Consider the following 27715-nt stretch of genomic DNA (forward strand, 5'->3'; position numbering starts at 1 on the left):
TAAGGTAGTTAATGTGCTCTAATCCCAATACATTTATTTCTCAGTTTCTTGTCAGTTGGGCAGAATCATAGAATGGTTTGGATTGGAAGGGATGTTGAAGATCATCTTATTCCAGCCCCCTGCCATGGGCACGGACACCTTTCACTAGACCAGGTTGCTTAGAGCCCCATCCAATCTAGCCTTGAAGTAAAAGTGCTCTTACACTGCAGTTTTAGGACACAAAGGTAGATATTCAGCCTGCAGCAATATGTTGTGTACCATCACAAATAGAGTCTGCTGTATTGTGCTCGACCTCAAGTTGAGTCATGTTACCTTCTTTCCTCAGACAAGTGTATCAGGTCTTTCCTCTTCCCACCAAGCAGTCAGTCAGTTCTCCCCTACAAGAGAGGCTGAGGGCATTTGCCAGGAAAATGTGGGTTGGGGTGGGGACGAGAGGAGCTTGTGAGGTTGGTTGTTGGTGCTGGAGAGAGTGGTAGTGTGGTGTGTCATCCTGAAATTAGGGCATAGTGTGGATGTGTAAGGCAAGGTGTGGTACCTGGTTTGAGCATGGTCCTGAGAGCATTTCAGCTACTGAACATTTGTACCAAGCATAAGGAGAGTTTTACTCTTTTTTTTTTTCCCCCACTCTTTTTGGTGAAGAGTGGTGAACTTAAAAAAAAAAACAAACAAAAAAACCAAAACATGGAAATAGGATTTGAAGGAATTTATTAGATACCAGTCAGATGACATGATGGCAGTCATGAGAAAATTTGTTCATCTAGTAAATAGAATTCGGAACCAAACAAAACTTAAAATATCTCGAACAGATTGTGAAACCTTCTGATTTTTTAAAATTGTTTAGTATGCCTAGCCCAAAAATGCATTCGGAAGGATACCTAAGCTCTTCCCTAACTCTCATCAATAGATCTTAATGCAGATCTTTAATGCTATTAAATTTTTAGGAGTTAATGTTTTAGTCCATATTTTTTACCTTTGCAGAAACTGATACACAAGGGAACAAGTGGCTTATCCAGAGTAAGTGGACAGACAGCTAGACAGTGGTTTTGCTGTATTCTGTTGGTATTTGAAATGTGTTGTAGTTTCAGAGAAACCAAGTTATTTGTTAACTGAGTAGTTACATGAAGGCAAAGATGAGACATGAGCTTAACTAATTGGGGTGCTGGGGATACAGTCACATTTTTTTCATGAATAAAAGTTATACTTTGGAAAGACAATTTTATCTTTTTGTACTGTGGGATATAAAAGTTTATTAAATGCACTAAATAGCCTTGAGTATTTTAGATATTTTAATGGACAGCCAATTTCTAGAAGACTAGTCCATTTCAAGAACTTTGAATGAACTGGTAGGAGAAAAGGCAGACCAGATTTTTTTCACATGTATTTTTAAAATAAGAATCCAGATTAATATTCTGGGACATCCAAGAAGATGTGTTGTTAATCACAATATGTATTTTAAATTAGAAAATAGAAAGTTAGAAATAACCAGAGGACCTGGATTCAGGTTCTCCAAAGTTAGTAAAAATAAGATTGAGACATGTTTGAAGTCGTTGTCTTTTCATAAAATGAAGTGGAAAAAGTTATGCTTCAGTACCAGAAGCTAGGATTTGACTAAAGTTAGAGGGAGAGGCTTTTGAAAACCTATAGCTGAAACAGATTTTTTTGAAAATGTTTATTTCATTATTATTAAGAGAAAGTAACTTTCAGGGTTTTTCATGCTTGTTTAGTGGGTTAAAAAGAAAAGCTGTTTGTGCATTTCACAAAATGCAGAGAAATAGGATTGGTCAGGTGAAGACTGAATGTCAGTGCATTAATTTCATGTCTTAAACATGGGGAGAGGCCATAGAAAAGAGAAAAAACAATTGCTGCAACATTCAGGAGAGTGTGTTGAAAAGTTGCCTGAGTGAGGAGCTGTATGAGCAGTGGTGCGAGTGTTCAGGGTGTGGCAGACAGTCAGCAGGGTGTGCCCCACAAACTGTATGGCAAGGACAGCAAGTTTGACCATGGTGGATAACTCAGATATTCATGTCTGCATGCCTGTGTCTGAGTATAGACGAACCTGTGGCAAACCAGACAGAGTCTTTTTCAGAAATTGCAAGGTGTGGTTGTGGTTTGAATGTTATATCATCTCTTGCTTGAGAACTCTGTGAACTTGTGTTCACATGCTTGCAGATGCCAGTGGTAGAGATGGTTTGTATTCGTCCTCTATGTCCAAGACTACTGGATAGGATTATTTTAGGGTGTTCAGATCAGCAGTATAGTGAAGACTTCTTTGGTTATTCTGTTGGGCAGGAGATTCAGCTTAAAACACAGAAGAAACAAAACCCCCCTACCCTTTCCCCTTCAAGATGCTATAAGTAATCTTTGTATTTTAATTTGGGAATTAATCAAATGTCGTGCTTTAGCCAGCTGGTTCCTGTGGTACACCTGAAGGCACCTGTCAGTGAGTACTCCCCCAGTAAGTGTGTTCTTCAGTCCTGCTGAAAGACTGTACTGGTTAGTCACTGTTCTAAGAGGATAAATTGAGAAGGAAAAGGTCAGTTTTATTAATTGATTTCTAGTTTGTGTTTTCCAAAACTTAAGGACTCTACATGTTATAAATAAAGCTCTGTTAGAATCAAATTAGTGTTTTGAAATTTAGGGATGGATAGAGAAGAGACTACAGGTGGTAACATATACCAGGCTATTTGTAGCTTGCTCATAAACGTGTATTATAATAAACAGTTTTTCTGTCTTCTATTCATTCAAAGCAGAGAAAGCATACAGATAAGTATGCAGCTATATATATTTTCTTGCTTTATATTCATTTTAGCTTTTGTTTCTAGATTTATCAGTACCATCATTCAAGTGCCTTCAGTGAAGGTGTGTTACTATCTTGCCTCACTGTCTCTTCCTAAATTGAATGTTAGCTCAACAGCTGATTTGTGGTACTCATTCAGTTGTCACATTCCATTTTACTCTTGAAACCAGAGATAATGAAGACTGTGTTTTGCCAGTCTAGACCATGGATGGTATCCTGTTAATGCCAGTTATTTCCTTATCAGCAAGAGTGCTTTCTGTAAGAGGTGGTCCTGGTTGTTCTGGATCACAGCTGGAGTTTGCTGTGTCTCTCTTTTCTGTTGGATCAATGCGGTTGCACTAAATTTTGTTTCTCTCTTTGTACCTTCTGACACTATGTAAAGTCATTTTTTGATTCTTCTGTGCTTGCTTTTTCTTTGTTGCTTTGGTATGCTTGAAGGCAGTTTCTGACATGATGAAGGTTTTATTAATTCATATTCTCTGTGTTCTCTCAGCATGTGAGTGCATTTGCTTCAGTGCCAGTGTTTCATTAGGAGCTTTGAGTTCAGTGCATTGGTTCCTTCTTCTGCAGTTGCATTATTAATTTCTTAATTTTTAAGTTTGATGCTTGTATCATACCTTCCTAGTCCCAGAACATTTTCATGATATCTACCGTTAAGTAATAAGTTTCTGGGTTGAAACTGAAGTGCTATTTTTAATCGTTAAAGGTATAAATGGTTTGAGACCCAGTTCCTTGAGGGAGCAAGTTGAGTGCTGTGGAATCATTAGACCTATTCTGCTATAAATGGGAGGAAGCAGTGGATAGACTGCTCTCTGTAAAGGCTTCCCAAATTGAAATTAATTTCCTGTCTTGTTCTAGCGTATCCCAGTTTGGGTAGTCTCTTGAGTGTTATGAAAACTCTATCTCCATATTTTGCTGTGGGTAGGTGAAGGTTCTGGATGGTAGTCTAAGTGTGATTTGATTCCCTAGAGCTTGAATTTTTAAGATTGCCTGTTAACTGGAAAATGAAGCTTGGGTTCTTGGTAATCTATTTAAAATTTCTGTGATTTCAACTTTGTAGTGGAAATTGTGATTTCAAATTTGTCACTACTTCATGGTAAAACATTTTCTGTGTTAGTGCATCTTACACAGCATGTATCCTGACATAGGTTAGTATTTGGACTTGAGTATCTTAAATTTTAACTTGGTTTGTACTTGCTGAGTTTGTGTGTAGAGTTAATATGCAGACAAGTGAGGCTCAGCTGAAAATAACAGCCTAAACAAAGAATAACCTAATTAAATAAACCCCTTAATTGCTAGTCTGGTTCCTTAGGCAGCTGCAAGGAACTGATCGCTCATGTGATCACACTGACAGCCTGCTCTTCCAGTTTCTGAAGCTATTTGCCAGTATATGTTCATTTGACAGCATTAGAGATCTCAAAGCTACTCAGCTTTTATAAATTTTGTGAATATTGGTAGCAGAGGGAGATCTGAAGTAGCAGAATTTGTCTCCATTGCCAGTATTTTGTTTTAGCTGCCAGCTGACAGGACAAATGAGGGACCCTAGCCGATCATGAGACCAGAGGCAAGGCACTGGAGGAAACATAGAGAAAGGTGATGATAGGAGACTCGGAGGAGTTTGGCTTTTTGCATGGAACGGGGTGGAGATGGACTAAAGGAATCCTGTGCATTACTAATTTCACTGCTGGCAAAACAGCTTTAATGTTACCCCTTGTAAAGCTTTGTTGCATGCTGCTTCATCTTTCCTAGTTTCATTTTCTCTGTCTTGCTTAGCCGGTTTCAAACTGGTTCTGTGGCTTACCTTGAAACTCTGCTTCTATCCTTTGCAGGGGAGCTTGTGTAGTTTCGGAAAGTAGTTACTAAAATTGACTTAAGCAGGGTTGTATTTCTCTAAGTCCACAAGTAAACTCATTACTGAATAAAGCAAAAAGTATATACACAAATGCTTATAGTGTTTAGAAGTGAATATGCAGGCTATTAAAATTTTGTAAAAAGTTGGTAATTTGTAGTTTCAGAGTGTTATGGAAAACAGCCAGGTGCTGTCCATGTATTTTATAGTGCTGTGCAGGGTGTGGGTGTTTTGTATTTAGGAATGGTTGTTGTTACTCTGCTACCACTTTGACCAAGTCTTCCTTTTAAGTACCAAATTCTATTTCATCTAATTTGAAGTTCTAATTATGAGCTTTTAGTATAGATATTATTTTGAGTTACATTGATTCATGTCCTGAAGAAGTGAAATAATGAGGAAGAAAAAAGTAAGATTTTTTTTTTTTTTTTTAACTAGAGTTAAGTGAGTCTTGAGATTGAATCTTCGTATAGACCTCTTTCTTCCCTGGATTTATCTTGACAGGCTAAAAATTACCAAAGCTAAATCTACTTTTAAAATGACATATGAACGTGGGCTGGTTAACATTTAATACTAGTTTTCAGTGTTTAGTACTTTTTAGTATCATCAAAAGTATTTATAAGTATTATCACCTTAACATATGTAGTAAATAAATACTATATCATAATGAATACTGTATTAATTTATTAGTGGTATTATAAGTATTTAGTTAATATTTGTTAAAAATATATATTTGGGACAAAATGTTAAGGTGTGATGCAGACAGCCTATTTCACTTGAAGCTTTCTGTTTCTACAGACAGTGGTCTTGTCTTCAGCTTGTGTTTTTTTCTTGCACTATATTTTGTACTTGTCTGATCCCTCATGAAATTCTTAACATCATTGACAAGGTAGGAAGTTCATGTAGCAGAAGGAAAGTGAGCTTTTGAAGCTCTAGTGAGCTGGTCTAGTTTATGGGTGGGTCAGAGAAACATCAGAAGATGATCAGAGGACATTGGAGAGGTGCTGTGTAGTCAGGCAGAGGAGTGCATGGACTCTCCCTGTGTCACAGTGGTGCTGAGTTGTCTTGTCAAACTGCACCCATACATTTGGATTTCACTTTCTAAATACTGTGCTGTGATATTGTCCTCCTCTCTTAAAAATTAAGCATTTTCTTTTTTCGTTTTCTTGATTACATGACACGTGATGTTGAAGTATCTGGAGTATAAAGCAGATTGTTGTTGTTAATAAGCCTGATGAACAAATGGGACTTCTGTGGTGATCTCCGTGTGTATAAATAAAATTATCTTTTTGTCATAGTTGAAGTGCTTAGTGACAATTCCTGGACCTTAATATTTGAAAATTGGTTCTCTGTTGTTGCAATAAAGGATATTCAGATTTTTAACCATAGAATCATAGAATGGTCTGGGTTGGAAGGAACCTTAAGGATCATCTAGTTCCAAAACCCTTGCCATGGAAAAGGACACCTTCCACTATCCCAAGCTGCTCAAAACCACATCCAGCCTGGCCTTGAACACTTCCAGGGATGGGGCAGCCACAGCTTCTTTGGGCAACCTGTGCCAGGGCCTCACCACCCTCACAGGGAAGAATTTCTTCCTAGTATCTAACTTAAACTTGCCATCTGTCAGTTTAAAACTATCTCCCCTTGTCCTGTCAATACATGCCCTTGTTAAACCATTGCTTTCCAGCTCTCTTATGAGCCCCTTTAGTTACCGGCAAGTTCTAGGAGATCTCCCTGGAGCCTTCTCCAAGCTGAACAACCCCAACTCTCTCAGCCCGTCTCCACAGCACAGCTGCTCCAGCCCTTGGATTATCTTCCTGGCCTTCTCTGGACTTCCTCCAACAGTTCCATGTCCTTCATATGCTGTGGGCCTCAGAGCTGGACACAGGACTCCAGGTGGGATCTCTGGAGTGGGGACATAGGCAGGGAGAATCCTCTCCCTTGACTTGCTGCCCATTTTGCTGCTGATGCAGCCCCGGACACTTTGGCTTTCTGAGCTGCAGGAGCTCATTGTGGGGACACGTTGAGCTTCTTGTCAAGTAACACCCCCAAGTCCTTCTTCCGTGGGCTGCTCTCCATCCATTTTCCACCCAGCCTGTACTTGTGCTTTGGATTGCCTGGACCAGGTGCAGGACCTTGCACTTGGACTTGTTGAACTTGATGAGGTTTGCCCAGGGTCCCACTGGATGACACCAAGACTGTTTTGATGAGCTAAAATTTGTAGTTGATAGAATTCTTGTTTTATGTTTTGTTGCAGTAGTTCACCTCAACAGAAGCAGATCCTCTGTAGTTTGCTGTCTTCTCATTTCTTGTGTACAACTCTGAAGTAATCCCTTGCTATGATCTTTGAGTTTCTGTCTCTGTTACCTTCAACAGAAAAAAGGCCCCTTTTGGTACTCTTTAGGTGCTTCTTAAAAGGTGTTAAGAGTAAGCTGTTTAGTGTGCATAATGCTGTTAATGAACATGTTGGACACCTCCTGGCTGTGTGCTGGACCGTTTGACGGGTAGAACAAGGTAATGGAAAACTTACAAGAAGGAAGAGTGTTTGTTTAAGAGTTTTAAAGACAAAGACAACATCAATAGAATAAATAATTGCTGTGTTTTTAAGTATCTTAATTTTCCTCAATTGTTTTCTCTCCTTATGGCATTACTAGCTCTTTTGCAAGTAAGGTGAAAATAGCAGTGTCATGTTATGATATAAAAAATACAATGGGTTATAGAAACAATACTTGTTCAGAAATACAGAAAAACTATTATAGAAGTTTAATATTTGAAATTAAATATTTTCATAGTTTCTGTTAATGTTTTCAGAATAAACACTTTTAACATTTTACACAGGTTGGTCACTAAGAGTTTGAGAGAGACTTTCCTTTTACTAAGCTGAAGTTTACCCTTTTCCTGTAAGGATATCGGCAAATGAGCCAATTAAGTATGATCTGATGCTTTTTTTCTTTTCAGAAAGATGAAGGTAGTGATGCTAGTTTGAGTGATAGCCACATATCTCCTCCTGCCAAACGTACCTCAAAACATGCTGATCCTGTGTGCAAAGACAAATCAAAATCACGCAGTACTGGGCAGCGAGAGGAATGGAGCATCTCAACTGGACAGTCCAGGTAATTGATGCCAGGAGAAGAAGGAACTCATACCAGTTTTTCCTGTTTTGTTATCCCACTTACACTACTTCTGCAGTCAGCTGCAGCTCAGGAGTGTACTTCTGAAGCATGTTATTTTCACACCATTTTCTTCAGTTTAAGACTCCAGGAATGTGGATTACATCAATTCTCTCATCTCTATTTCCTTTCTATGCATATTTGTGCAAAAAATAGAAAGTAATTTTATTTGAGATGCTGTCTGAATGTTAGGTTCTTGATGCATCCGGATTTAGTAATGTAATTGGTATTTTTATGTACTCAAGCTTTTTGACGTTTTAATTAGGGAATCAGTGTTACCATCTTTAGGGAATGGATAATGGTCAAGTTTATTTCTATTGTTGTTCAGCCTAGTAAGTAAATTTTACTGAATATAGCCTCAGTCCTGCCACATTTTTGTAACTTGAAGCTGAAGTGATTAATTTTATTTTATAACTCTGATTTAATAGTATTTTACAAAGCATTCTTGTGTTCATAAGGTTCTTCACATGATTACAAGTAATTATGAGACAGTGTACACAGTATGTTCCTGATCCACAAACTTTCAGTTGATACTGATTCTTTTGTAGATATGTATTTCATATTTATGTACATGTCAAAATCATTCTTGTAATGCTTTGTATAGTATAAGAGTGACTCTAAATCACTACTGGACTGCTAGGATGAAGTTTGCTTAAAAGCTTTGTAAATCTCAAAATAGACCTCTTTTGTTTATTTTGCTCTTTAAAAACAGAATGAATTAAATCTATCATATTAATGTGCCATGGTCATTGGGAATGTATTGAAACTCGTGCACCTTCTGTTTCTTTTGTTTATAAGAGTAGAGTTGTACTGGACCTCCTAGAAATGTCAATATACCAAAAGAAATATTTAATACAGCCAGGAGAATTTAGATCATTGTGTCAAATGAAATTTGGCCAGGGTGCTGAAAATCATATTGTTGCTCATTTAGAACCCACCGCAACATGTCTTTGCATCTGAAGTTTTTTGTTGTTTCTGCCAAAATCCAAAGCGCTGCGCTAAACAGTGATCTTGAGTCACTAAGACTTTTCCCAAAAGTTTTGTTACTTCTATTGGTTTATCTGAGGTGTTGGAATGATGGTTGCCTTTGGAGAGCTATACCAAGGTTCTGTTCTGAAATTTAAGGGGAGAGTTAACAGGACAAGGGCATGAGGAAAGATGAGGGAGATTAATCAAAGAGATGCTTTGACAGTTGGGGGGATTCATATAATTGGTATTGAGCAGTTTTGTTTTCACTAAGGTGTTGGGCATGAAGCAGACTCTTCCAAGGCTATGTCTCGCAAAGGTTTTGAAATCAGAGTATCATGGAGCATTTTACAGTCAAAGTTTTATTTTCGCTGTGTCTTCTGCTTGACCTAAGGAATGTTAATGTGATTTGTGTGTGTGATTGTTTCCTAGGTTAACTTCTCAGCCTGGTGCTACACTACCAAATGGACGTAGCTTATGTAAGTGAATTATAGCAAACCTTTTTGTATCAACTTTCACATTAAACAGTTTTATGTCAACAATTTTCAGTGACATATGTTTTTGATAGTTTTACTGATTACTTTGACCATTTTGACCAGAAAAGTTAATGTTTTGACTCAGTTTTCTCCTGTCACCATCTTGGATACTCTTTGTGGATATGGGGAACATTTTTAGATGAAAATCCATTTCTCTTCTCAATTCAGACCTCTTGGCCATGATCTCAGTGTTTTCCTTAATTCCCAAATTACTGTTATGAACTAATTTTGGCCTTCCTCTCCTAGTTGGTCTCTTTAATTTACCTACTCTCTTTGCTCATCTGAAATTTGGCCTTCTGTGGTTCTTAACATTACTTGACTCCGCTATTGCTTTAGAGACCTGCCTTGTCTGCAGCTCCTGCTACCTTGAACAGTCTTCCTAAAAGCTTGTACCTTACAAACTTGCCATTTCATTGCTTATCTCAGCTAAACCCACTTGGTCTTATGTGTCCCTTTTTCATCAGTTCTGTCTTGTTTAGTTCTGTGTTGACTCTATGTAAAGTGTTATTTCATTAAGCATATTTGGTACTTTATTATTTATTCTGGTGCCTAAGGAACAATCAGCAGTGGGATCTCTTTGTTTGGCAGTGTACAAAGTAGCTGGTGTAGGTTTGCTTGTGAAGTCAATATGTTGTATCTGACCTTTTGATACTGTATTTGAAAGACTTAAGAATTGAAACTGCAGGCCAAATGTGCATTTTAGTGTTGACGTTAACGTAAAAATATTGAATGCTTAACTGAATGCCAAATTTTCATCATAAAATAAGATTATCATCTAAGGAAATAAGCTTGAATATGCAGAAATAACTTTTAAAATAACTTCTTTAGGAATAAAAAAATACAGTTCTTTAGCTCATACTGTGCTTAATAACTTTTGGTTTATTGTCCTTGCTAAGTATTCTCTTACTAATTCTTGTTTGTGAAAATGTTGTTTTCTGCATTTTGAAGTAGTAATACAAATTTCTCTTAGCTCTCAAAAGCCACCCCCTTCGAGGGGAAAAAAAGGGAGATGGGGACCATGCTTGCATAAACGGAGATATAGAAGTCAGAAAAAGTTGTCGGTCCAGGAAAAACAGATTTGAAACTTTGAATCAGAGTTTATTGTTTGATCAGCTAGTAAACAGGTATGTGGGGATACTACAGTTGTATTCACCAAGCACCTTAATGATTTTTTAAAATTAGAAACCCCTGTGTTCCAGTGCCATGTCTGTGTTTTACTGTGGGGATGCATTGAGACAAGCTAGATTGTGGTTTGAGTTACAGCTGGGTCTGTGCTGTGGCTGCCATGGTATCCATGCTCTAAATGCAGAGCAGCTTCCCAGGCTTCCATTGAAGAGTAAGTTACTCTGTGTTTACACCTGGATAAGGCTGTATGTTGGCAGTTACTGGAGAGTGCCTGAGTGCTGTAAATCCACACCCTAGTTTGTTTCTTGGTAACCTGTTTATGTAGTGATACCTTAAATGTCATGTAAATTGGTGATTAGCAGCAGTGCTTGGAAGCATTCTAGATTTTGCTTGTATGATTTTGATCATAAAATATCAAAAGTTTGTAGCTTTCTTTTGTTTTTGTTTTTTACCATTTGTTAATAATTCACATAGGGTGGGTGTCACTTTTTGACATTTACTGTGCAGACAAAGTAGGTCAGACAGGGAGGCATGGTCTGGTCTGAGCATAGGAATGGGAGCCAGAAATGCTTATTTTTGAAATACTATTTCTCTCTAGCCTTGGGCAGGTCACTTAATATGTCCTGATTTTCCCACCTGTAAAACAGGTTTTAACAGTCACATCTGTGAGAGACTGCTCTCTCTAGTGCTGTAAAATGATTTAAACATAAGCATTTAATTGTCAAGTATTATCTTTATTGTTAAATGTATTCTGTTGAATCTTTAATTTAATTTTCTTTTTCATCTTACTCAGTAACTATTTGGTATCAGTTTGCAAACTTACATTGAGTTACATTTATTTTTCTAGTTGCAGTTGAATCTCCCTCTCTTCATCAACAGTAGGAAAAAGTCTACCATGAAGGTTGTAACTTGATAAGATCATGGTACTGAAGTCTCTATATGAGCTTATACTGATAACAGTGTGTCCCATAATCATTGGAGGTTTTTAAGAACAGGTTAGACAAAAGTCTGTCAAGAACTGTTTAGGCATTCTGTAGTGTGCTCTTGCCTGGCAGAGCACTTAGACTTTTCCAGGTCCCTTTCAACCCTATTTTCTTTGGTAGCAAACTGCAGCATGATTTTACTTGAAATGGTTCTGTCACACATCACAGATATTTTGAAAGAATTGTTTAAAATTGAGAGGAGCTCTCATAATGAAATCATGACTTTACTGACTTATATCACCAGAACTTCCACTGTCTTCTTTCTAGGCAGGCTTTCACCCTTTAGATTTACTTTTAAACAGCTTGAAAAAAAGGAAATGAAAGTTTCTGTCTTACAAATATTATACAAATATAGTAAAATTCCAGTTGAAAGCTACTCTAATCACTATGGAGAGCAGTAACATGGTCTTCAGGACAGGTGGCCAAATAATTCACTTGGCCTGGCTAGTACTGTGTCGTTCTCTTCCTTAGCAGTGAAGCATCTTGGCCAGGGTTATTGCTTATATACCACCATTGTTTTGACAGCTGTTTACAGATACTCGAGAAAATGAAAATGCTGACTAATTAAATAGTAGATGAGGAATGGTAGTGAGGTCAAATTCGGAACAACGAGATTCTAGATGTTACTGATTTAACAAAAAGAAAATCCTTTATGTTCTAGTGTCTTTCTGAGGCCATGGTAAGAAACTGTAAAGCTTATGGGGTGGAGGCATTAATTGCATTCGCAGTATTATAATTGTAGGTAAAAAGCTTTGCTTTCTTATTTTGCAAATTTAATCTTACCTGACACCTAATCTTATGTCTAAGCAGTTGCAAATATATATGCTACAATTTATACTGAGCAAAATTTTTTAAAAAGTCTTTTAAAATGCTACTGTCTAATTTGAACCCCAAACTTTAATAGCATCAGCATTTCTTCTTTTACATACTTCTTAGTTTATATTCGTTCAGTTTTATTATGATTGGGTTTGTAGTTAATTGATAGACAACTTAAGATGTTGGATGCTATGTCAAAAGTTCTGCATGTTACTGTTTTGACTTTTTTGTGTGTGTTAACTGTTGCATATATTTTAGTACTGCTGAAGCTGTCCTACAGGAAATGGATAATATTAACATCAGGAGGAACAGGCGATCTGGGGAGGTAGAGCGGCTACGGATGTGGACAGATACAGAATTCGTAAGTGCAGAGTTTCTGAGCTCTTGGATAAAAGGTATACCAAGGCAGAGCATGTTTGTTTTTGCAAACACCATACATTTGTCTGTAGCTCTGTCTAAAGGTTTCTGATTTTCTTCAGTGTATACCATTAAACTTGATAAACTAAACTTTGATAACTAAAATTCAGAACTAAATTAATGGATATACACGACATTATGTTTTCTTTATTGACAAATTCAGTCATGCTGTCATGCTGTGCTGTGGTGGTTCTTCTTTGGTTTGAAGCATACTCTGGTAGCTTGGAAACAGGACCAGGGACTATCATCATCTTTTTTCATGAAAATGGCTTGATACTGATGTTACTCTGTATTAGATGGACTAGGTTCTGCCTGAGAGACTTACTTTAGCACTGTTAAGTGAGTGCTTTTGTAGTCTACCTGTGGAGAGCTCTGCTGGAAAAACACTTGAGGGCTAGGGATTGTGTGGAGCATTACTTACTGCACTAAGACTGTGAGTGACATGGGACAGTGCTGATGGGAGTGCATGTGAATTTTATTCCAGGAAAACATGGATATGTATTCTCGAGTGAAAAGGAGGAGGAAATCACTGAGGAGAAATAGCTATGGGATTCAGAACCACCATGAAGTGTCCACAGAAGGGGAAGAAGAAGGTATGGGTTGTAAAAAATTGTAGAGGTTTGTCTCAAATACTTACAAAACAAACTTCTTCACATAAGGTAGCAATATATTGCACTACAGAAAGCAGAACAATGCCTGGTTTCTAAATGTTTGTATACTACATTTCCTTCCTTCCATTTTTCATAACACTAAGTCACTGGAGCTTTCCTTACATCCCCTGTAACAATCTGGTGTAAGCCAAGATGTGATGAATGTAGTCTACAACTATGTGTGTTCTAACTGACTTGATGTTTCTCCTGTGCTGAGTGGCAATTACCAGAAAGAATTTGTAATAATTAGGCTTGCATCTTTCCTTTGGGGGAAGGTATTAATTAAAGTCTGTTTTCTGTCCATCGACATTTTAGAAGGCTTGTAAGGGCACAGCTGTATTTGAAATTGTACTTTACTTTAAAAATCTGAGTGAAACTGGTCAATAGGTTCCAAAATTACTGGGAAAGAAGGGATTGTGGCTGACTTTGATGGCCTGATCAGCATCGTGCTTGGCCTCCTTAAGAAATCAGACTTAAACTTTAGGCATCCATACAGGTTTCAGCATAGTCTCAGTTTTTAACTAAAACTGCTGTGGAAGGTGTGGTGTGTCCCAATGAATAAGAATGCAGTCCTAGTTCTGAGATGCATGGATGGAAATTCTGATCCTGTTAACAGATGGGCCTAGGTTGTGCCTTCATACACAAAGTGTATAAAGTGTATTTCTGTGTTCCTTTGCTTTGTGTAAAAATGATGCTGTAAATCATAAAGTTGTACTATTTTTCATGCTGTGTCAAATATTTGATTTATTGAGGCTCCTATGGAAAAGAAAAGAAATGCATTATCCTTAATTTGAGGGATAATTATTGAAGGAAAAATACAGCAGATAGAAGTGATGTTTGAAGTATTTTCCAGCTAGAGCTGTTTTGAATACATTTATTTTTCTTTTACCTTTCCAGAATCTTCTGTAAAAAACTAGAAGGAAATTTAACAATGTGCTGTAGATTTATTGTGGTCTTCAAATTTCCAGTGATTTGCCAATTAGTGTTAATTAATATATAGGCAGTAATTCTCAGTGACCATTAAAGTGTTAATTTTTTAGGATGAAAGTAGCTCTGACATGAAGTGGAAGTGTTCTGAAAATATTTTTACCCCCCAACAGAGTCTCAGGAAGAAGACGGAGATATAGAAGTCGAAGAAGCTGAGGGGGAAGAAAATGATCGGCCGTATAATCTCAGACAGAGAAAAACTGTTGAGAGATACCAGGCCCCTCCAATAGGTGAGGAACCGGACAGTGCTCATGCTGTTCTGCGCTTCTGACCTGCGGAATACCATGGATGTGGGGAGGGAATAGCTGGATGGCTACTCTTCACCCCTGACCGAGTAACAGGGATGCAGCAGCACTGTGTGATTTCCATCCTGACCTGTTGTGGTTCACCACGTGGATGGGACTGCTGAGACACAGTCTGTCAGTTTGTCAGTGGTGGTGGCATTGCTGCCTCATTGAACTCTGCTGGGCTCAGGGTTGGAGGTGAATGGGGTTTAAGTCAAGAAATACTTGGCAGAAAACAATCTATTAAATTGGGTGATTACGTAGAAAAAATAGTTACTGTTATGCCTACTTCTCTTCTTCTCTTCAGTCTATTTCTCTACTTCTCTTCTTCTCTTCAGTAGTAAGCCTAATTCATAACTGTAGATAAATAGCGTAGCAGCAGTTATCACAGATGAGAAATTTAAAGTATTTCAGTTGGAAGGAATCTACAGCGATCATCTAGTCCAGCTGCCTGACTGCTTCAGGGCTGACCAAAACCATTTTATTCAGGGCATTGTCCAAATGCCTCTTATGACAGGCTTGGGGCATCGACCACTTCTTTAGGAAGCCTGTTCCAGTGTTGGACCACCCTCTCAGTAAAGAAATGCTTCTTCCTGTCAAGTTTGAGTTTGCCCTGATGGAGCTTTGAACCATTTCTGCAAGTCAGGATCATAGAATGTGATTTCTCTGATAGAGGACTGCTGTGGTTTATTTGTTCAGAGAAATTTCAAAATGTCCCATATTATCAGCTATGAAGAGGTTTCTGTATGGAGTTTCATATCCTGCAAATAAACTAAAAATGCTAGTGCCCTGAATGAGTTACATTCTGTGCCATGACAGACACAGCTCTGATAATTTGAGAAGGGTGAGGATGGAATTCCCATGGCTGCATCCAGCCAAGTACAGTGATAGTGACAAAGTCCCCTGCCCAATTACTTCCTTAATTTAAGCTTTTGGAGAAACCAGTGATAACCTTATTGATGAAGTGATAATCTAGCACTTACGTGCTGCATTTAGATTAGTTTATAATTCTTTTGTAATTGATGTTACAGTGCCAGCTCATCAAAAAAAGAGAGAAAATACACTATTTGATATTCACAGATCTCCTGCAAGAAGAAGCCATATCAGGTAAATGTCAGTCTTTTGGTATGTAATTTGTTTGCTTTCCTTTAGTACATTCTGGTAGCTTTTGATTTTTGAACCATTCCTGAGTGAGTTGCACAGTTCATTTATGCATGTGAGTGGGTCTTGAACTGTATCCTAGGTTCAGACCCTGATGAGCATCCAAACAGGAGTGTCATGGCACTTCGTAATCCCAGTAGAAGCTTTGTGCTAAACAGAATGGAAACAGGTGTGCTACAAGTACTGGAAGGAATTCTGCATGGCACAATGTAGCTTTTTCTGTAAGGCTGTATATTTAATATTTAAATCCAGCACATCAGTTTAACAAATATCCCCTTTCTGTTCTACAAAACTGAGCAAAACAGGTTAATGTTTTTTGTTTTCTTTCAGTTCAAATTCCATCCAAGAATTATCAACAATTTAATAAAATATTTAGCAAGCATAATTTTTGACTCTTATGTTTTGTGTCAAAGAAGTCTGGAATGTACCAAGTTGTCTTGGAAACTGTCGGTAGGCTTTATGTAACAAAACAGATGAGATTACAGCTTAAAACATTTTTTAAAAAATAAACTTAATAAAAGCTTCAAAAAGACAAGTCTGTCCATGAACAGAATCCAAGTAAATGAATACTAGTCATAGCTGAAACTCTTGTCTTACTGCTTAACTTAATGGCATAGTGAAAATACATAAAGTAAATAAAGTAGCGGCTGAATCTTAGGATTCTAAAGTTTCTTCTTAATACAAATAAGAGTTGTTTTTTTTCTCCTTGTGTGACTTTTTTTGTATAATCTCTGGACTTGTACTTACTATTTATATATGAAGAGTGTGAAAGTTATTACCCCTTCAGTTTTAGCCTGCTCATTACTCAGCCCTCATTTTATCCCTTCTTGTCAAGGCACTGTCATAAAAAGTCTTCCCAATTGCGTGATACTCTCTTTGATATATTTTGAAATGTATCTCATTTTTGGTCATTGAACAGTAAAACTGATAGACCATGTTATCCATTGGCAAAAACCAGTTAATTCAGTGCATTATCATGTTCATACAGATGATGCAACTCACTATATTCACTTAAAATTGAAGACTTTTTACTAGTAGCCCACTTCTTCATGCAAGAAAGTGCTGAATTTTCCAAACCAATATCAAACTCAACACCTTTTTGTACAGACGATTTAATGTACATTCTGTTGTATTTCTGAAATACTCAGTTTTCTGAAATACTGTCATACTAAAATAAGAAATGATTCATTCAGACTTTGGATAGTAATTTTACATGGATTCAGATCAGAAATACAGGTATTTTGAGGGTCTGTTCTGCTATTCAGAATTAATAACCTCATAAAAAGAGACTATATACTTTGTGAAGTATGGAATTTTTTCAAAGAATATTTAAAGGAAAAACCAAACTGAGTAAGGAGATCTTGGTACGTCTGTTATGTTAGAGGTGCCTAAAGTGGTTGGAAGCTTTCCTAAGTACAATTGCAGCTTATTGATTGAATATTCAAATCACAGTGCTGAGGTGACATGGACTGGACCACACTTCTTATGGGGCTCTACTGTCCTAGTAATGTTCATGTTGAAATCAGATAATCGCTGTGGCAGTAAGAGCTGTTGTTCCCCTCTCAGATTATTTTGATACTTAATGAAGCTAGAATTTGCAGGCATCTCAGTACTTACACTACTTACTGATCAGTACTGTACTTGCCATTTCAGTTTCATTTTTATAGAAGGACCAAAACATGGCATTCTACTCCAAAAAAGACTGAGTTTTCTGTTTGTTTTGCCACTTCCATAGGAGAAAGAAGCACGCCATTCACAGCAGCGATACAACCTCTTCAGATGAAGAACGTTTTGAAAGAAGAAAATCTAAAAGCATAGCCAGAGCAAGAAATAGGTATCAGAACATCCTTGGTCTTTAGAATGGTTTGATTTTATTATTTATCAGAAAATAAACAGAACTAGACTGTAATGTTTTATGAGTTCTGGAGACTTTTGATTTTGCCTGTAAACCTGCAGACATGGTTTAGGAGGAGTGCTGGTTATATATTAACACAGATTTTGGAGTCTTATGAGTAGATTAATTAATACTAGTGATAAAAAGATGGAAATACAGGAATAGCTGTTTGATTCAGTTGGGTTATAAAAGATAACTCCTGTTGGTTAAAATATTATCATCGGTGTAACTTGGTCCCAGTTAATTCAGTTGTACTCCCAGCTCTTCCCTCTTCCTCTTGTGTAACAATTCATGCGTTCTACACACCCAGTGCCTATTTTTTTGACCTTACATGTATTTAGCAGTAATCTAAAAGTGGAAGATCTGTAAGTAAATCTATTCACCTCCACAGATACCTAAGTAGGAAAATTCCGCAGGAAATAAAATTTTCCTCAGCTTTTTTCCATCTCTTCCTGTCTGCCACATTGCTCCCTTTCCGATCACAAGGAATTCAAGCAATGTACCAGAAGTGTAGTTCTGAGTGTAACCTGTGTCTTACTGGTACCTTTCTTCCTCCCTTTACCTGTGTAGTTGGCCTGATGTAATATCTGTGTAGGGGCTTAAAGGAAGGAAATACTGTTTCATCTGTGTTTAATCAAAATAATCTGTCCAGCCTGGTTCTTCAGATTGAAATATGTGTATGGAAACATAAAACTATATTAAGGAACTTCCAGATACGTAACAATGATTGCCACAAAAAAATAGATTAGTTTTGTTTACCAATCTGGGAAGGTTATCTCTTTTTGTAGTAAAAGGCATTTAATCTCTTGGTTCTTCTCCTCCAAGCAGTGAAAAAAGAACTGTATTTGTTTGGTGTTTGTTTGTTGTTGAACAGGTGCCTGCCTTTAAACTTCAGAGCAGAAGACTTAGCTAGTGGAATCCTTCGAGAACGTGTGAAAGTTGGGGCAAGTTTGGCTGATGTTGACCCTATGATTGTTGATAAATCGGTAGGTTTTGTTAGAGCTTTTTATCTTCCTTCCCTCAGTTATGCATAAGCAGAATTGACCACAGCCTCTTACTGAGTTTGAAGTAAATTCATAAAAAGCTCACTGATATTTTTTATTTTATTTTATTTTATTTTATTTTATTTTATTTTATTTTATTGTTACCAAAGCTTTTGTCTGTGTTTTTTGGACTACAAAGCATTTGCTCTGGGACTCAGGTTGGATCTCTGTAGATGTCCAGGCGTCCCTGGCACAGTTAACTTGCAAACCAGATAAACCTCTTGTGGGCAGCCAAGAGATGATTTTCTCAACTATTTTTTTCACACTTCGAAAATTCAGGGAATTCCTGTTGGTCAATGCAGTATTTTTTCTAATTTGTTTTCAAATGTTTTATAAATAAAGGTGCTCTTGTGGAACACTGTTACAATATAAACTTTGTATGCTTTTTTTCCCCCTAAGGTGTGTTTTGATAGTATAGGGGGATTGAGCCATCATATCCTTGCACTTAAGGAAATGGTAGTGTTTCCTCTTCTCTATCCAGAAATATTTGAAAAATTCAAAATTCAGCCACCAAGGTAGGTGTATGTACTCTTACTGTTGCATTTTTTTATTAAGCGCTGAAGAATTGAAAACACATAGGAGATTGATTCTTGCCCTGAAGGGTTTTACAGTTCAAATAGATTTATGTGTTTGCTACTCCACTTGTCTCAGAATATGTAATAAGCAGGATGAAGAGTTAAAAAAATCTAGTTTATTTTTCTTGTGGTAGGACAGTAAACTTTGTGATTTGGTTAAAGAAAGAATTCTCATGTGTTCTATTTAGTAGTACCTTGCCTTTTTTTCCCATTATGTTATTAAATATTTTACTAGATCAAGCAAAATGCTGATGTTTTTCTCAGTAATATTATACTGTGATTTTAATATTTATTAATCAGTTATCTTGCTGTGTGATTTAAATGGATACATGGTATCTAAGTAAATTGACATTGTGGGGATATTTTTGTCACTTAATTACTTCATTCCAAAGAAGTAACAAACGCTGATTAAAGTGTTACCTAACTTCTAATATTTGAAGAGGTGGTATTTAACTAATGTAAAAGAAGACTTTGGAAACTTAATATGCCTTTGATTAATGTTCTTTACAGATCAAAGTTTTACTGATTTGAAAGCATAAAACAATCTTAGATTTTATAAAGTCATGCTAATACACAAAATAATAATACGAGATCTTAAGTCTTTCTTCTCCAGGCTCCCTGTCTTCATTTTAAAATTTGACTTGGAGTTTTTCAGGAGACGTAAAATAAGTTTGTGACTGTGTTGATCCATTTATCTTCAGGGGCTGTTTATTCTATGGTCCTCCTGGAACAGGTAAAACCTTGGTAGCTAGAGCTCTAGCTAATGAATGCAGTCAAGGAGACAAAAAGGTGGCTTTCTTTATGAGGAAAGGAGCAGACTGTCTCAGTAAGTGGGTTGGTGAATCCGAACGTCAGCTTCGACTCCTTTTCGATCAGGTTAGAACAAAATACGTTTTTTTCATATGATTTCTCTGTATGTTGTATTTTGTGGTTTAGGTAGCCAAAGGTATTTGCAATTGAAACAAATAACTACATTTTCATAAATTAAGCAGGATTTTACCAAATGGCATACTTAGACAATAAGAATAGAGGAATTCTGAGTAGTTTTTCTTTCTCTGGAAACTTAGAGAAAGAAGTCTCTTGACTTGTCCATTAAAGAAGCAAAGTAGTTTGGGTAAAAATTGGGGAAAAAAAAATCAGTCAATGAGTTTGAGTTTGACTGGCATGTTCAAAATAAATGCTACAGGGGGAACTGCATGACTGCGTTGGTTGTGTGTCTATTTTAATGTTCTTTTTTGGCTTAGAAGAGATTGGACAGAACAGACAATCACACAAAGCAGTAAAATGCAGTAGCTCAAAGAAAAGTAGCTGTCAGATAGAGATGTCTAAACAAACAGATTGTGAGCAGATAAGATCATGTTCTCTCTAACTGACTGGAAGGTGTGTGTTTGTCTTTAACCTGTGCAGCACACAGTAAAGCTGGTACACTGGTGCCATCTTGCTTACTCGAAGCAGACTGCACTCAGCTTTGCTTTGAAACACTGCTGAATTGGAAATTCAGTTTTCATTTCAGACTTTACACTTTTTAACAAAGATGTCTCAGTATGTGTGTTAGTTTAGCATGTTAATGCTTTCTAGTGAAACCAGTTTTCAGTGTTGATGGATAAATCAGGAATTAACAGTGAATTCAATTTTTGTTTTATATATTGCATACCAGGCATACTTGATGAGACCCTCTATAATCTTTTTTGATGAAATAGATGGCTTGGCTCCAGTTCGTTCTAGCAGACAAGATCAGATTCACAGGTAATATTTCTTCTATGCTGCCATTATCTTTGTATAGGGTACCTTATCTAGGTAAACTCTTAAATGTAATTTTACTCATTTCCCAGGAAAGGTTTTTACTTTTTCTGAAGCCCACTTACACTAGAAAGGACAGATTGGTTTTCTGGTGTTGAAAGTCATCTTTTCAGTCCTTCTGGCAAACTGTAATTTGCTGGGAATTGAATTGCAGTGACAATTACCCTTGAGCCACATTATTAACTGCAAGATTTCCACAGCTATTCCTTGGTTTGCTGTTTTGTGATGTAAACAGATTGTCTGTTACCAGCCCAATAGAATAACCAGTTGAAAAATTTTATTCTAACATGATGAACTGTAATGTTCTATCAATGAACTGAACTCACCTGTGATTTTGATTCTAGATGGTGTGATGTACAAACATGTTTTGTGTTGCTAGAGTGTCATTTTTTAAAACATTTTTTACAAAATGTTTGCTGCTGGCTGAAATTCTTCATAGCTGCTTTCAATCTCAGTTTTGGTTCTGGGTTTTGGGCTCTGTTTGGCAGCACACTTGTACCTGTCATTCTATAGGTGGTAGTATCTATGTGTCCATCTCTGCTGAGAGAAATAGGACAGAAATTTGGGGCCAGCAGACCAGGAGGTCAGTGGAACATATGAGACTTGAAACTGTTGTGCACCTGTTTGTAGCTTAGCTTTTTTTCTTTTGAACTTACTAATGTTGCTTTTGAAAATGCAAAAGTTCTTGCAGTGTTTCCTATACTTTCTTATTCTGAAAACTCTCTTTTAGCTCTATAGTGTCTACTCTTCTTGCCCTCATGGATGGACTGGATAATAGAGGTGAAATAGTTGTAATTGGTGCTACAAACAGACTGGATTCTATAGATCCTGCACTCAGGAGACCTGGTCGCTTTGACAGGGAGTTTCTTTTCAACTTGCCTGACAAGAAGGTAAAACCTGGAAAGGAGATTTATTAATCAGCATCTTTAGTATATTAAACATTTGAATGCCTGACAGCCAAGCTTATGAAATAAAAATATTTATTCTTGCTTGTAAGAATGTTTAATTTTAGTACGATATTTTTAGTACAAACAGATTATATACATAAAGTTGTATTGAGCTTCACATCTTCAGGATATAGCTAAAACTAAACAGAGGTAAATTATTCACAATAAACTGAATTGCTTATCTAAAAACTATGGATTGGTATAATGAACCCTATTTGGGGCTTGAAACTTATGGCAAAGGAAAATAACTTTAAATCTTGTCGACTTCTAAGCACGTAAAAAATGTAGATGCACAGCCAGATTTTACAATGTTGACAACAGAAACATTTCAGTTCTTTATTCTAAACTTACATAAACTCCGCCATAATACTTCATGAATTTATACTTAGAATTAATTTTATTTTCTTTTTGGATAGATGTATTTGGATTTTATAGAACTTTTAGCTGGAATCGTTTTGGGATTCATGTTTATGTGCTGTGCTACTCAGCAGTACATTAATTGGTGAGGCCTTTGACAGTAGAACCTGTTAACCATAGGTGCAGTAATTAAAAATGAAATTATAAAACTATGACAATTCCTAATAGAACATGAGTTTTGATCAGTTCATGTATAATAATGTTGATTAAACAGAAATTAAAATGTGGAACTGGTGAAACAAATACTGCTTATATGTGGAATTAAAAAAGAAGGGAAAAGCTTTGCTCTTCAGAGACTTTTGAGTGCTAAGTTCTATTTTATGTGTCTCAGTTACATCAAAAGCAGGTAAAGTAACTACAGATGCACATGAATAAATAATACTTTTTTCTATGATATGGTTTTGGCTTGCTAGTTTTTTTAATCTCATTTTCTTTTCTTTTTTTTTTTTTTAAATCAGGCACGAAAGCACATTTTGCAAATTCATACCAGGGATTGGAACCCCAAATTGTCAGATCCTTTCTTAGGAGAACTGGCTGAAAAATGTGTTGGTGAGTATTATGATGTTAGTACTTTTACTGTAGAGGCTTTCTCTTCTGTGTAAAACTTTGAAGGTATGTTAAATGTGTCAAGATTTTCTTTTCTTTACCTTTCTAAACTTCTGTACTTTGAACAACACTCTTTTTGTAGTAACAAAATACATTTCTGTCTTACTAAAACACAAAATGAGTCGCTAGTAGTGATTTGAAAATACAACAGTGTTTCCTTTCTGTAACATCACTGTCCTTATATAGGATGCATACCCTTAAAGAGAAGCAAAATGAAGTTGGAATTGGAATCTTCAGGTAGACTTCCCATTAAATTAGATTATTACAAAAGAGATAGGGGGACTTGGGAGTTTTTCTGTCTACTTATTGAGGAAAAAAAATCAGTACTTGTGTGTGGGGTTTTTGTTTTTTGTTTGTTTTTTACTGACTGGCATGCTCTCCTCTGACATAAATCCAGCAAACTAACCAGTCTTTCTCAAGATGAATTTTTTTTCCAGATTGCTAGCACAGAACAACCTCAAAGTGTAGACATAGGTAGGGGAGAAAAAAAACCACCACACCTTGAATACATTAAATACACCTTTGGAGCTCACAAAGATCTGCTGTACTGAATGGAGGTTGGTTGTTCAAGATAAGCCTGCTGTTTAAATCTAATCAGAAATAAACCCAAATATTTTTATTGTGAATTTAACAGAGGAAATGACCTTAAAGCACACACCACAATATCTTCTCAACAATTTGTCATGCAAGGATACATTCTCTGTCAGTCATCTGCTTGGACGAGCACTGAAGTTCTCAGAAAAAGGACAGTCTCAAATATCTGTGCTTTGGAATCCATCATCAGGGAATCTAAGAACTTTAAATTGAACATCAGTCCATTCAGTCAGCTACAGTACATCCGAATTATCCTCTTCATCCACAGGGAGATCTCTCATCGAAGCAGCATCCCTCCGCTTTTGATGCACAAAGACCTCAACATCTTCTGGTGAGGAGAAAACAACTATCCAGCAAATTCCAGTTTAAGCTTTGCCGGGTATAGGACAGCACATGACAAACCCGTTCCATGTAAATTCTGCTTGAATTATGCAAAGATGTGGTGCTGCTTAGTGGGAGAGAGGGGAATAGATGGGAAAAGAACACAGATGTTTTTTTAGAAGTTCACCGTATTTTTTCATTGAGAGCACACTATTTTAAAATTTCAGACAATAGGGAAAGCCATTTGTACATTTTATTGGAATACCTTCTTTGTGCTCCGTAAAGGCTGTCAGTTCTGTGGAAGTCAGCTAACAAAAAGAAATACCCTTTTCTGTTTTCCTTGGCTTTCCTGCTCTCCAGATACTGTATACTTGACTTCCAGTCTGTATCTTGGAATTTAAGTGTTTCCATATGTCCAAGATGAAAATCTTTGGGGTATTACAAAGACTTTTCAAAACAGCTGAAGTAAGACTGGTGTATCTTCTTCACCTTGGGATTGCCTCATCATTTCTATAAGTAAAAGCTGCAATAATGATTTAAACAGACTTTCCAGGTTCTTTGTGGCCATTACCAATGGGACTCATTGGTACACTTACATGTCTGTGATACAGTTTATACCAGTCTGCTATTTCCCCTTGTGTGCAGATTTTCTTTAAAAACAACCAACCTTCCCCTCCAAAAACAACACTCCCTCTTCCCCAAGTAAAAGCTGCCTAGACTTTGCCAGGCTTTTGGCACAGCATGGTTGATACCTCTCTCCAGTTCAGCAGACTTGGCAACACTTAACTCCAAGCTTTTGGATCCTAATGAAGAAAACTGCTGAAATACTCCCAAAGCAAATGATTTTGGGGAAGCAGGTGTATGTGCGACCCAGAACTTCTTAAGATCCAGGGTTGTAATTAGAAGGAAATTGGAAGGGAAAAGCCCCAGGACTTGCCAGAAATAGGTTATTTCCTGAGGGTTGATTTTTGTCCCAGGTGTTATGGATTACAACGTTTTAGAGGATTTCTGAGTATGTGAGAATTAAAGACTCCACTTCCCTGAATGGCCTCATGACTGCAATGTGTGTGAGATGAAGTGAAGCAGCTTGGGGACAGCACAGCATTGCTCAGAAGACCACACACACATGTCTTATTAGCACTTTCAGTAAACACACATAATTACTATGTTTGTTCTCCTTACTGGAGACGTGTCCCAGATACCCTGAACTTTATAAATCCTTTCTTATCTCTTGTGCTTATTCCCTTGTTTGGAATGGTAACTTTCTGTAGGCAGAGAGACATACCTACAAACTCAGTCTTGCAGAAAACAAAACATACTAGCAACTAAAAAAGTGTGAATTCCTCCATCTGGCATCTTGCAGATGAATATTTTTACAATATAGTAAGGGTTATTTAAATAACATTATTAAATAGAATTATAAAGAAGCAAACTATCATGCTGAAGATGCTTGTTAAAAATATTCTGTGCTTATTATTGCAGGAGCGTTTTGTGGCAAAAGGATAACGTTAGATTTTTCTTTCCTATCCTCACGTAATGATGAAGGAGGAGATTTTGGCATTAGCATTCCTGTTTTTCACAATTTTTTAAAATAAGCCTAGTAGTTATTTTTTATCTCTGTCATCTTGCTGAATTGTTTGCCAACTCTCTTTCCCTACAGTAATTTTGGGAGTTTAGTAGGGAGTTGCACAACATGAAGTGGAAGAAGTGATCAAGATTTTTTTACCTAAATGCTTCACCCAGTTCAGTAGCGCTTTGTTGTGGGTTTTAGGCAGAAGAAATTTTAAAGAGGACACAATTTCTGCACAGTAGAGGTGGAAGAGGATGGCTGGAAAGTTTTGCTGATCAAAGTGCCTTCTTTGGAAACCTACACAGGTTTTTGCTGTCCTGCTTTTTGAAAATTGTTCTTCAGAAATGTTTAGCAGTGTGTGGTGGTGCTGGGTAGAAGCAAATGGGCTACTTGGCAGGAATCCTCATTTTGTTCTAAGTTAAGGTGTGCCAGTACATTTTTCCTGGCAAATTAAACATATTTTGTGAGATGCTTCAAAAATGGAAGCAAATCCACTGAACCCTGAGTTTGTATTACAGGGTCAATTTGGGTAAAAACTAAATCAGATTATTTACTGTAGGCATGATACATTTTATTTTGTTTTGACAATACTTCACTCATGTTTTTCTTCTGCTTAATCAGTGTGCATTTGCTTCTTAGCAATAAAAAGCTCTTTAATGTTTCACAAGGTACAGGATTTTTGCAGTTTCCTTGTCACTGAAATGGATGTACAGTATGCACAAGAGAGTCCCTCAAAAAGAGATACCAATTATTAGTCTTCAATTGTAATTGCTCCTGAGAAATGAGAAGTAGAAATGGAGACTAATTGTGTATCTGATCACCTGAGAATTTAATTTTAAAAATAGGCTACAGGCTATTATTTCCTAATTTTGCAATTCTTTGGAGATGTACAAGCGGTGATTAAAATGACTGTTAGAAAGCGATATTACAGAATTTGTTAATAGAAAAGTTGGGAAGGATATAGCTCCTGAGCTGTTGAATCTTTTGTCACAAAGATACTAAACTAGTTTCTAAGTTGACAGGCATTCAGGGTGTTGCGTATCTCCAGCATATCTTTGATTTAAGCTTTGGTTTAGTGTTCCCCCCACCCATTTTTTATTTAATCTAGTGTGGTTTTTGGATGAGAAGTGGACCAATTTAAACGGGAATGTGATACCTGATACCTAAAGAACAAAGCAAAATTTAGAACCCTGGTTTGATTTCTCTGTTGCACCTGTAGCTATTGTCTAATAGTTTCACATGGTTGGAGTGTGCCTGCATAGTTTTTATTTCCTGTTAAATTAAAGTTAAAAAAACCTCAAACGCATAACTTCAGTGCTGAAAACAATTAGTTGTCTATTGATTAATATAGTGGATATATCTGAACATATTTCAAATGTAATGTGTATTTATTTCAAGGTAACTGGGACTGTAAATTGCTACATATGTTTTAGGTAACAGTCATGGTGTGGTCTCATCAAATTTACACAATTGTAGCTACTAAGCTTTTTATAAAATTGCAAATCTTGGTTTAAAAATTGCAGGAATCATCCGATATTTATGGTGATCTTCCATGTGGGTTTATTTTTGTTTTGCCTTTTTTTTTTTAAATTATTTTTAAGTATATATAAGAAAGGTGCGTTTTGAAGTCTCATCCAATTTCAGTCATCTTTATAGCTGGAAAGTGGGTTTCTTTTATTCTTATCCCCCAAATTTATATATCTTAAAGATGGGGATGGAAAAGTGTCTGTCTTCCATATTAATTGCTTCCTTTTTTATTTTTAAACACTGTGTATGGAATCAGCTTTGTTCCTTATTGCTGTATGGATTTTGGAAAAATATATGTCCCAGCAGCACTGAAAGAACAGCGGAGGCTAAAGAGAGAGAAGCAAGGCAGGCGTCAGTTTTGGGACTTGATGCTGCCAAAAGACCAATCTTCTATAGAATCATAGAATGGTTTGGGTTGGAAGGGACCATAAAGTTCATCCAGTTCCAACCCCCATGCCACTGGCAGGGACAGCTTCCAGCAGACCAGGCTGCTCAGAGCCCCATCTAAGCTGGCTTTGGATACTTCCAAGGATGGGACACCCACAGCCTCTCTGGACAGCCGGTTCAAGTGCCTTATAGTAAAGAATTTCTTTCTAATATCCCATCTAAACATGCCCTTGTCTTAATACAAAAAGAGAGTAGAAAAAATGCAACTAATGTAAGACTTGGTGGGGAGGAGGAAG

At 36.8% G+C, this 27715-nt stretch overlaps 1 protein-coding gene across 2 annotated transcripts in view; it reads left to right on the forward strand.

The window, feature by feature from the left end:
- Window positions 1-27715, forward strand: part of ATAD2B (ATPase family AAA domain containing 2B) — a 75390-nt gene that overhangs the window by 8399 nt on the left and 39276 nt on the right. For both annotated transcript variants that reach the window (XM_048297702.1, XM_048297701.1), the window contains exons 2-15: window positions 7602-7756; window positions 9212-9258; window positions 10286-10439; window positions 12498-12600; window positions 13141-13249; window positions 14407-14523; window positions 15609-15684; window positions 17474-17572; window positions 18507-18618; window positions 19075-19190; window positions 19952-20126; window positions 20908-20996; window positions 21781-21940; window positions 22873-22963. In XM_048297702.1, the coding sequence (XP_048153659.1) occupies window positions 7602-7756; window positions 9212-9258; window positions 10286-10439; window positions 12498-12600; window positions 13141-13249; window positions 14407-14523; window positions 15609-15684; window positions 17474-17572; window positions 18507-18618; window positions 19075-19190; window positions 19952-20126; window positions 20908-20996; window positions 21781-21940; window positions 22873-22963 (1603 nt within the window). The remainder of the gene's footprint in view (window positions 1-7601; window positions 7757-9211; window positions 9259-10285; window positions 10440-12497; window positions 12601-13140; window positions 13250-14406; window positions 14524-15608; window positions 15685-17473; window positions 17573-18506; window positions 18619-19074; window positions 19191-19951; window positions 20127-20907; window positions 20997-21780; window positions 21941-22872; window positions 22964-27715) is intronic.

The sequence above is a fragment of the Corvus hawaiiensis genome, chromosome 3 (assembly GCF_020740725.1).
Source record: "Corvus hawaiiensis isolate bCorHaw1 chromosome 3, bCorHaw1.pri.cur, whole genome shotgun sequence".
In the NCBI taxonomy this organism is placed as follows: Eukaryota; Metazoa; Chordata; class Aves; order Passeriformes; family Corvidae; genus Corvus; species Corvus hawaiiensis.